This window comes from Ipomoea nil, unplaced genomic scaffold (assembly GCF_001879475.1).
Source record: "Ipomoea nil cultivar Tokyo-kokei standard unplaced genomic scaffold, Asagao_1.1 scaffold0803, whole genome shotgun sequence".
Taxonomy (NCBI): domain Eukaryota; kingdom Viridiplantae; phylum Streptophyta; class Magnoliopsida; order Solanales; family Convolvulaceae; genus Ipomoea; species Ipomoea nil.
The window spans coordinates 214614-226411 of record NW_017617231.1 but is presented as its reverse complement, the minus strand read 5'-3'; the positions used below and the strand labels follow the sequence as shown (position 1 = coordinate 226411).

The 11798-nt window shown below is 40.9% G+C and overlaps 1 protein-coding gene across 1 annotated transcript; it reads left to right on the top strand.

The window, feature by feature from the left end:
- The first annotated feature begins 2676 nt into the window (after positions 1–2676).
- On the top strand, positions 2677–5524 carry LOC109177189 (protein FAR1-RELATED SEQUENCE 5-like). Its single transcript, XM_019326499.1, has 5 exons — positions 2677–2713; positions 3345–3636; positions 4250–4660; positions 4792–5077; positions 5366–5524. Exons 1-5 carry the CDS (start codon positions 2677–2679, stop codon positions 5522–5524), a joined length of 1185 nt encoding a protein of 394 aa, XP_019182044.1.
- The last annotated feature ends 6274 nt before the right edge of the window (positions 5525–11798 follow it).

Sequence of the window (11798 nt, the reverse complement as noted above, 5' to 3'; positions counted from 1 at the left end):
TAATAATAGCTAATCGGACATATCAAGGAACCAAAGTTCTTATCCCCCGAATGTCTCTCACCCCTTCCGATACGAGATTGCCCTTCACGTTACAACGTAAACAATTCTTGTTGATGCTCGCATATGTTATGACTATCAACAAAAGCCAGAGCCAAACACTAACACACGTTGGGTTATTGCTAAAAAAAATGTCTTTAATCACAATCAATTGTGCGTGGCTATTCCCGAGTCACCTATCTTGATGGTTGAAGGTGTTAGCTCCAGACGAGGGTTGACAAAATCCTGTTGCTACTACCAATGTCGTCTACAAAGAGGTTTTAAATAATGTGTAATTCAAACCACCGATATTATGTTTTCTTTTTATGCAAAGATGACAAAATTGGTATATATCTACGTAGAAAATATATCTTCCATACAAATAATTTCTATAACTGAGTTGCTAGATAGGAGCTAATTAGACCAATTAATACAAATTCTAAACACTGATATATAAAATATCTAAAGTTTCAACACCAGATGCGTACATCTACACGTTGACTATTAATTGGACAATTATTTGCTCAAATTCAAGCAGTATATAATATTCGATGTCATAATACAATTGTATATCATTCTAAATATTCTTCAAATATTATAATAAATTCATTCCGTGCATCGCACGGGTGAAAATACTAGTTAATGACTAAAAAAAATAAATCATATTCAACACAAACCAATTCAAGGAGTAATGGAAAAAAGGTGTTAAGTCAAATATAGAGAAAAGTTACAAAATGCATTGAATTATTTGGGAGATAGCAATTAAGTCACCGAATTCGAATAAGTTCCAAACTTATTAATGAAATCGTAAAAAATAGCAATTAACATTTTTAGCAGGTTATCAAACATGTTTGCGCTGATTGAGATGTCATGTGTATTTATATTTTTTTTACTTATTATCGAACTATATATATAAACATTTGACCCTTTAAAGTCAAAATTTTGAATTCCTAATTTCCTCTATTTTTTCTATCTCCAATTTTTCATTCGCATCTACAACTATTGTTTCTCTATTACTTGATCCTGATAAATTTCATATTTTTTTTATATCATCAATTGTGAATTGAAAGGATACATCAGGTCATCGGACCAAAGAGCCAACAGAACTCCACATAACACTTCCCCTAACTTGGCTCATTTTCTCTTGAAAATGGACACATAAACAGACAACAATTTACATTTCAATTTTTAAATTTTTCTGAACATAAATTCATACTAACTAGCATTCAAAAAAAAAAATTCATACTAACTATTTTAACATTCAATTATAGGTATATGACAAAATTTTATTGTTACTATACTCGTAGGCTAGCACTCTTTTATTCATACTAACTATTTTAACATTAAATTATAGCCATACAATGATTTTTACGGTCCCTTAATACTACACACACATACACACACATATGGTCAAATTTTCATGCAGTGACTCACCATAATTAGGTACACATAAATACACTATAAAATGTTTGAATATGTACCATTAGGTGTGGTATGATGCATTTGGTGGTGTATTGGTGCATTTCCGAACACTATGTGATGTATTTTTACATACCTAATGATGAATCCGAACCAGCCGCACAAAAAGCAATGTCCTCATTTAAACCATATATATAGTGAAGGGTTCAGGTGCAGTAAAAGCTTCCCGTGCGGTTGTTTGGTTGACGGCTCAAATCAATGAAAATTATTATTAAAAAAAAAAATGCGTGTCTGGAAGAAATGAGCTAAAAATGGCACATATTATGTGATAGAAACACGCACTTAAGTATTAGAACAACGCACCTTAAGTGTTATAACAACGCACCTTAAGTGTTAAAATGACGCACATTAAGTTTTGTTCAAAAGTTTTGTTCTTGAGGGTCTAAACCACCCCTCATTTCAAAAGTTTTGTTCTTCTTGAGGGTCTGAATTACCCGTCACTTACAGAAAATGGTGTGCGAAGAAGAAACATGACGCACCTTAAGCACAAACTCACGCACCATAAACACAAAACCTACGCACCTTAAGCACAAAACTAACGCATTTAAGTTTCAACAACTACTCACATTAAGCACAATCACACGCACCTTAAGCACCAAACCCACGCACCTTAAGCATCAAACCCGCACACTTTAAATATGACCTAGTTGCAAAAATTACCAAATTACCACCGTGTTTTTTTTTTAAAAAATTTTGATAATCCTGAACGTTGATTTAAACAAAATTAATCGCTCTCCTCTCCTTGCACAACCGCACCTGGGATTACCACCTACACCAGAACCTCTCTCTATATATATATATATATATATATATATATATATATATATATATATATATATATATATATATATATATATATATATATATATATATATATATATATATATATGCTATTTTTCTTGTGCGAACCATTATTAACATGTGAACTTGTGGAACAATACGGTGCTCTGATGTACTAGATCGTAGGGCTCAAGATGACTTGCGCACACCAACCCCCTGCACCACGTAACATGGGATACACAGTGTCTATACGTAACCACACTTCTCCCTCCCATTCCACGGGCATTTGGATAGAGTTTGACATTGCATCTTCCGCCTGTGTTGCGAGATTTGCGGTTCGGACACCTCATCCGTAAAACAACCGTGCGCGAACAACGAAAGATGACGACAAGCAACCCCGATGCCGGCGGCGTAAAAGGTTTGTGAGTAATTATTCCCAAGTGCATGGCTACCGACACTGTTTTTCTTCCCCCCGTAACATCCGTCCCGTGTTTGTGCTGAAGGCGTAGCGATGATACCGGAAACAGCGTCCGAACCAGGCTTTGCTATGGGTTCAACAACGACCGGCCAACAACAATGGACCCCCACCGTGAGCGCTTCCATCAGGCCGACGCTGGGGCGTGTATTTAAAACACTCAACGAAGGTATCCAATGCTATATCAACTACGCTCGAATATGCGGGTTTGATGTCCGCCAGAGTTCCGTGAAGCGCGACCGAGACGGAGAAATCTACTCACGCTATTTGGTGTGTAGTCGGCAAGGGGTGAAAGGTGGTGGTAATAAACCTCACGGTTATGAGCGGGTACTAGGTGGGAGAGAGAAGCGGGAGCGGCGCTGCCGTCTTTCTAATAGAGTTAATTGCGGAGCCAGGATTGCCTTTACGAAAAAAAGCTCCGGCGAGTTCGAAGTGTCCGTTTTGGTTGAGGAACACACCCACAAGCTATGCTCGGAGCCATCCAAAGTTTTTATGCGAATTAACCGACGACTCGGTGTGGTCCAACAAGCTTTTTTAAGTAATTGTGTTAAGGCTAACATCGGTGCTTCAACAGGATTGCGGTTCTGCAAAGAGAAGACCGGATCGTATGCAAATATCGGTGCAACCGACGTTGAATTCCATAATTTTAAACGAGACGTCCAAACGTACGTTGATGTAGCTGATGGCGAGATGATTATTGCAACATTCAAGGCAAAGCACGAAGCTTGTAGTGACTTCTTCTTTGAATACGATCTGGATGAAGAGCACCGGGTATCACGACTATTCTGGGCTGACCCCCTCAGTAGGCGGAAATTTTCTTGCTATGGTGACAACATTTCTTTCGATGCAACCTATGGCACGAACAGGTACGATGCTACAATTTGATTTCCAATCCCCCTTGTTTTAATTGGTGTTTGTACTGACCTCCCGGTAATTATATGAGTTGATATACAAACACACTAGCGACTAAATGCATAGCTTTATACGATTTTATGCACTGCACAGAAATTGGTATAAAATGACGCCCATTGTCAATTATATAGCTTATGTTAGTGGTGTTGTTTTCCCAAATCTAATTTTGAATAGCAGGCACAAATTATCATAAACTACTATTAACTAATTAAATAGAATAGTTTATAATTTGTAATCCAAATTATATAAAATAGAGTATTAACTAACTGCCTTGCCATTGTCAACTGTGTTGTTTAGAGGTTAGTTTTAATATGATGCAATGGCAAGGCAGTACTTGATAAATAAAGTAGTGAACTTGCTCAATTGTGATGTTCAGAGGTTAGTTTTAATATGACGCACCGGCAAGGCAGTACTGGTATGCGCAATGGCGTTAATGGAAATTTCTATTTTTTAGTTGGTTTCTTTTTTCTTTTTTTTTTTGGGGGATGGAAATTTCACAGCTATTAGCACTGTATATATGAAACTGTTGTGTTTTGTTTTTTGAAAATTTCACAGCTATTAGCACAGGTACAGCATGGTGTTTGTGCCGTTCACTGGTGTGGACAACCACAAACGATGCATCACTTTCGGGGCCGGTCTGTTGATTAAAGAAGATGCTGACTCATACAGCTGGTTGTTGGAGCAATTTATATGTGCAATGGGCAAGAGGCCAGTGTGTGTTGTGACCGACCAAGACCCCGCTATGCGAATTGCTATCGAACGAGTATTACCAGAATGCCATCATCGCTACTGTATGTGGCACATCATGACAAAGGTTAATGAAAAGCTCGTCAGTGAGTTAGCTAAGGACAATGAGTTCCGCAAGAAACTAAATGCTATCATTTGGAACGAGACAATCGACCGTGTGGAGTTTGAGGCCCAATGGCAACTACTAATGGATGAATACAATCTATCCACCTACCGATGGTTTTGCAAAATGTATGCGGAACGAGAAAGTTAGATCCCGACTTTTTTTCTCAGATTTGCCCATGAGTGGGTTGTTGCGTACCACATCACCGGTCAGAAGCAGAGAATGGCGTATACGGTAAATTCACACGCCCACATTCTAGTTTGGTAGAGTTCTACATGCAATTCGAGAGCGTGTTGAGAACACAGCGCTACCGGCAAGATAAATTGAACGCACAATGCGAGGGATACCTGCCAGAGTTTAAAACACCTTTAGCACTCGAGCGACATATTGCACAGCTGTTCATGATCACTATTTTTTACGAGTTACAGAAAGAAATAGAAGCTGCTTGTTTTTATTGTTCTGTGGTCGGTGTACGACAAGACGGGAACAGCACTTATTACGACATTGATGGTGAGTGCGCCATTATTTCGACCGTGCACTACAAGGTAAGCGGTCTTGAAACGTCATGTAGCTGCAACTTGTTCCGAAGAATGGGCCTAGTCTGTCGACATATGTTTGTGGTTTTCAGGGGTGCCCAGTTGGAACAATTACCGCCCGAATACATTGTGAGCCGTTGGTGCAAACACCTAAACTGTGGTGCATGCAAGGGTCTCCCGTCTGATGGTGATAAACCCACACCCGCAGCAACCCAACTATGGATTGAGATAAACACGTGCATTGGGTTAGTAGGTAATAGCATAGAATGACAAACACGGATGGTGGCGGTACTTCAGGGTCTTACCGCTAAATTTGCTAGTGACGGTATATCTGTGAACCCGGTTAAGGGTAACCGTGCTGCAATCCAGGCATTATGTGGCGTGGAGCCACCACAATCCATAACAATCCAAGCCCCTGCCCTAAGCAGAAAACAAAGGCACCGGGAAGCGCATTAAAAGCAGTAGGGAGTTAGCCATCGAGAAAAATGTGAAACCCGACCGAAAGTGCGGGATTTGTGGCAAATACGCCTGGCATAACGCTCGTAGTTGTCCCTCAAAGTAGCTTGCTGGTAAATTTGGAGTCTGTTTGCATTTTTTTTATTCCGTTTTAGATTAGCTACAAAGTTCTGTATGTAATTCGTTTACCTAATTTAAATAGCATTGGTATTTTTAACCCCTTATGTTTTTTTTTTTTTGTTAGTTTTTTTTCCCCAGCAAATATTTGTGATTTTTTATTGAAGCATTGAATTCTGCTAAGTTCAACTTGCATAACAATTCACGATTAATGTTGAATATTCACGATTAATGTTGAATTTGAAAGCACAACTTTTTGGGTGGATGGTTGAAACTGTTTCCCAGTGTGTAGCTGCTTGTCTAGTAATCACATTTTCCTATAGAATTGTTAGTAGGGGTTGTTTAGTATAGTGCATTTGTGGGGCTGATGGTGCACAAACAATAGTATACCCATGCTACCGGTAGAATGCATCTGCATGGCTGCACTGCCTTTGGATTGGTGGTGCACCTCTGGTTTGTTAGGGGTGCGCTGCTATTGGTTTATGACCAGATCAATATATAACAAAGAGCAACAAGGCATTGATAATTACTGGGAAAAGCACCTTATTTCTCAAAAAATTCAATTAAAAATTTATTGATCACTGATGCACTGCCCCAACCGTACTACTAGACTAAGTATTCAAAGTCTACCACTGACTACGATAATTTAATCAAAACATCCAAGCATACCCTGCCTGCGCTACTCAATACCTGCTGTACCCAAAAAAAAAAAAAAAAAAAAAAAAACCCACCCAGATTGGAGGTGTACCTACTAGCAAAAATGTATTTACTCCAGCACCCTGTAACGATCACCGATGCATCTCTGCCAACCTTTTACCTTCAAACCCCGCGACGCGCGCTGCAATGTTGTTTGTATGAGTGTTAACCACACTGAGCAAGATATTATGCATGTAGTTCTTCCGTAAGTTTAGTAGTTGCATAGCATTCCCCCGCTGCAGGCCAGAATCCCAGCTCGCACAACCCTGCCCGGCGTATGACTCCATGTGCCGCATCGTGAAGACCCCAGACTCCGACGTTGACGTGGTATCCCTCCATGCCATCTGCATCCTCTTCGGTTTCATCATTTGGAGGCATGCACTGCGTAGTCCCTGCAGCTTAGAGTCCAGGTACGCACCCAGACACATGATCTGCACCACACTGATCATTAATAATGATGATAGTAATTTAAGTTAAGGGGGCATAAACCATCCCATTAATATATAATTAGGCATATAATTAGACACATGACTAATTACATTGGACTCCAAAAAAATATTAGAAATGTGAGTGCAAACTGTTGCCCCAAAATGTTGAACTACATAAGCAGAATATGTGTCTTTATAATGTTTTTGCAAAAGTAAATATGTAGAATATGAGAAACATAAATAGGCAGAATGTTAATGTTACCAACACTCATCATACTCCCACTACCCCCTAAATTCCACTCCCTTTCTTCCTCAACCCCAAGACCACAGTTAACGAAACTACCACGGGTTTGGCACTAATGAAAAACTGAGAAATATATATAGCACTGTGGTGATCTATCAATTTTATTAGCCCCGTAGTTATTAGCATAAACCTAGAGCTTCAAATCACCCTTATGCCCCCTTAGTACTGGTTACTCTGACCTGAATTACAGCTGTTTTTAACAGTTCTACTAACCTACAAGTAAAGCTAACACTCATAGACATTGTACCCCCGTTAATGCTTTAGGTTCACTACTGCAACCTCAAAATTGCACAGCATGACAATGACAAAGCCACATACCAGATCCTCCGGTGCCCCCCCATACATATCTTTGTTAGTCTTCTTCGCCAGACGAACTGTCAATGATGTCAAATCGGGGATGCTTGAAATTGATAGCCATCATGTAATAGGTGTCATTGTTGAAAATTGGAAAAACAAACTGCATTGGGATTAAAAAGGAGGATTAGTGGATTGAGGTTATGTGTTGTTGCAATTATATTAGCGACTAGGGTACATCACCAAATCCACATCGTCGGTATGCCCGCAGCCCATCCTCCCCAACTCCACATCCATGCGCCTCTCAAACCAAGCGATCCTGGCATTCCTCGCTAGCTGATGTTGCATCAACGGTCCCAATCTGCATATTACAAATGCTAATTAGAAGGGCTTAGAGCTCGCAATGCACCACACCGTTCACCTAGTGCACAGGCAGAAGATATGGTATACAGGCAAAAAATATGGTATACTACCATACCGTCGTGCTAGTGGGTAGAAACAGTCGGGTCACGCCGCCAGTTGTGCTCACCTTCTCCCGGGCATTCATGACATAGCACCAGGCATCAACAATAGTCCTGGACACATTCGACCCCTCCTTTAGGGTTTGGAATTGTGCCCACTTTACAGTCTGCTCAGCATATTGGAACAACACCTCATCGCTACGGGATCAAAACAATAATTAGAAGAGAACCCAATCATAGTTACCAATCGTAATTACTATACGACCAAAACCCCAAACTCAACTACATTAATGCCACTTACCGTCCACCCTGGGGGCACCTAAATACCCACATCCACAGAACATACACGTGCGGCAGCAGAGAAGATGGGTAACTAAACGTGGTGCTGAAGTAAATCCCCGGCGACAGGCCATGCTGAACAAGTGGCTCCTGCACGTGGTGCCAAGCTACTGCCCCCGGAACTGTGCGCTCTGCCACAGGATGAGATGCACCACTCTCGGTGATAGGTTCCTGCAACTGTTAGCCCAAAATTTAGCCTCTAAAATTTTCAGAAACAGCGCCTATATGCATTAGTATACCTGTGGAGTTGGTGCAGTGGTGACCGGCTGTTGACCCGTGTTGCTCATCTGGTTGTGTGTCGCAAAATCTTGCGTCAACCCCAAGCTAAATCTTGGCACATCGGACACACCATAAGTCTCGGTTGCCCCAGAAACTGTGCGCTCTGCAGCAGGATGAGATACAACACTTGCGGTGATAGGTTCCTGCAACCGTTAGCCTAAAATTTAGCCTCTAAAAAATTCAGAAGCAAAGCCTATTATGCATTAGTATACCTGTGGAGGTGGTGCAGTGGTGACCGGCTGTTGGGTCGTGTTGTTCATCTGGTTGTGTGTTGCAAACTCTTGCGTTAACCCCAAGCTAAAACTTGGCACATCGGACACACCATAAGTCCCGATTGCAGCCAACTCAGCCTGGTCCAACTCTCTTATAAAGTCTGCGTCATAGACTAACGGTCCTTCATCGCGGCAAGGCGACGGGGCGGGCGACTGAGGAGCTAGCTCAGCTACCTTGGATGGCAACTTTACAATATCCCCAAACTGTTTGATTGAGTCCACCACCCACTGGAAATTGCAATCCTCCTGCACTTCATCCGGGTGCTTGGAAACCAAGTCGCCGACACGTGTGGTCAGCGAACGCAACTCAGCACTGATCACTGCGACCTCCTGCCTAAACCCCTGCACAACACCGAATGTTAACATGCAGATTCCAAAAAAAAAAAATGTTTGACAAATATTGCTCCATCGAAGAGCATACCACGTTCTCAACGCGAGCATGCCCGTGCGGCGGTTCCCCCCCCCCCCCCCCCCCCCCCCCCCCCCCCCGACCACTGGTAACGATGCACCGGCCTGGAATGCACAGAGAGAAACATCCACCAGACCCCTGCCAAATCCCCCAGAATCAAGCTCACTCTGCACGCGTGCCTTGATGAAATCTGCGGTCCACTCCACCACCACCGGGATCGCCCTTGGGACCTCCCGCACCCCCACCACAACCCTATCTAAATACAAGAGCTATAATAGAGACATACACAACATTATTAGCTAAGATAAAACACACAGATACTACGGAGCCAAAACCAATATTCACTTACAGCTAGAAATAGGAGTGGGCCAGTGAATTTGCGAGAGGAAACCTCAGTCCAACTCTGATGGGTAGTAACCAATGAGAGGAGCAAGTACCCACACCAGTCGAGGTCCTTAATCGTGTCCACACTACTCAAGACGTGCACAGTTTTCTGGTTTGCATATCCATTGGGTGTGCTCGCAACAAGGGTGGTCATCACTACGACACTAAAATGAATTTTGAACCACGGACCACCATCAGTCAATTCCCGCATCCGCGTACATAACGCCCTAACTGTAACCCTCCCCCTCTGTTGCTTCACCACGTCCCTCCAGTCCCGCAACTCTGGGCTAACCACCTGGCTATCCCGTTCAGATATCGGTATTGGCCCACACGGTAGGCCAAAAACGGCGGAGACATCCTCCTTGGTGACAGGAATGTACCGACCATTCCCCAAGTCAATCCGCATCTCAGTCGGGTCAAAATTAGTGACCAGCCAATGCCCCAACCGCAACGGTACCTCAGTAATCTTAAACCCCAGCAACGCACCAAGGCCAACTGTTATAACATCCTCCCTTTGCCTCGGGGTTAGAGCTCCCACAAGGTTTGCAAGGTCCTTCGGCGTCCCCCGTGTGTTGATTTGGCCTGTGGTTGAACGCTGCACACGCGGTGCCTCCATCTCCGCATCCTAATCCAACACCAACGGCGGAGTCTGGAAAACGTCATCCTCCCACTGTCACCGTCACTTAGGTGGACTGGGTGCTGATCATTATAGCCTGTGCACAGCAATGAGAGCCCGTGAGCACCAAATAGATTATATAAAATCCAAAATATAAGAAATAGCGTATAAGACAATATTTTATGTATTCTAGATACATTTTCCGGGGCTGAATTGCCCGTATAATACACAAAATATATGCAATTAAGCTCTATGTATTCAATTAAGCTCGTGATAATGTACTTAGAATACATGAAAATAAAATCAAACTAAATTTGAAGTGCACTTATTACAACTAAATCAAACTAAATCAAATTGAAATTGAACTATTACTATGATTCAAATTACATAACTAAATTTGAAGTGCACTTATTACAACTAAATCAAACTAAATTTGAAATTTATAACTAAATGAAATTACAACTAAATTTGAAATTTATAACATAAGTGCACTTAAGCTCAATGTATTCAATTAAGCTCATGACAATGTACTTAGAATACATGAAAATAAAATCAAACTAAATTTGAAGTGCACTTATTACAACTAAATCAAACTAAATCAAATTGAAATTGAACTATTACTATCAAATCAAATTTCAACTAAATCAAACTAAAGAAGTGCAATCTTAGTACATAACTATTACAACATTGTTTTACTATGTACTATCATTCAAATTGAAAACAGATAACAACCGACGAGGGAAAAGACACAGTAAGACTCACGAAGAATGCATAACCCCATTCATTTTGGAGGTGCATTAAAGTAGGGGGTAGTGGTGCTGCTTCAGCCTGCACTAGGGGGTAGTGGTGTTGTTTCAGTTTGAGGGCATGAAACCATGAAGAATGTGAATGCAAACTGCCAACCTAATGCAGCTACTCCTAAACCACATCAATACAGAATTAGACTACCAAAATCAGATTACAATCCGCCAACATAAAGAATCATAAAGGACTACGATCTCTCACACAGAATTATAGATACACACAAACACATGTCCACTCTGAATTTTGATAGGAAAGTATAGCCTGGATATCAAGACGTTTTGGTGTCAGTTAGGTCCCTTTTTATAGGTTTTTGTATTGTCAAACAGTAGACAAAATGTACAGAACTTTGGCTTTTCTACAGATATCATGCTACTTTGAAATGTCATTTCCGGTTGTCTTTTTAAATTGATAGATTATGGTCTGAAATGAGACTGTTTTGATGATTTAATTGCCTCATTTAGGAGGGAAAATATAAAAGGGTTGACTATGGCTTTAAATTTTTTACTAAATGGCATGAATAGATAGGCATCCGTTAGGTCCCTTTTTTTAACTGATACCTTGCCTGAACAGATAAAGTGTGATGGTTAAGTGGTAGTTCTTATTAGACAGGATATGACTTACCTAGCCATGTACGCCATTTTATGATGTTTAGACTTTATATTCTATTACAAGTTTACAACAATTTTCTTATTACACAACATCGACATCTATGTACGAAAACGTAATTATTTGTACAAAAATAATTTGCACACTAGTAAAAAATGAAGTTATGAACATTAATGTTATACAATGCAATCTAATCGACATTGGTGTGGCATACCTAGCTTGCTACGCAACGGCTTACTAATTGGACTTACAAATTTATTCTACT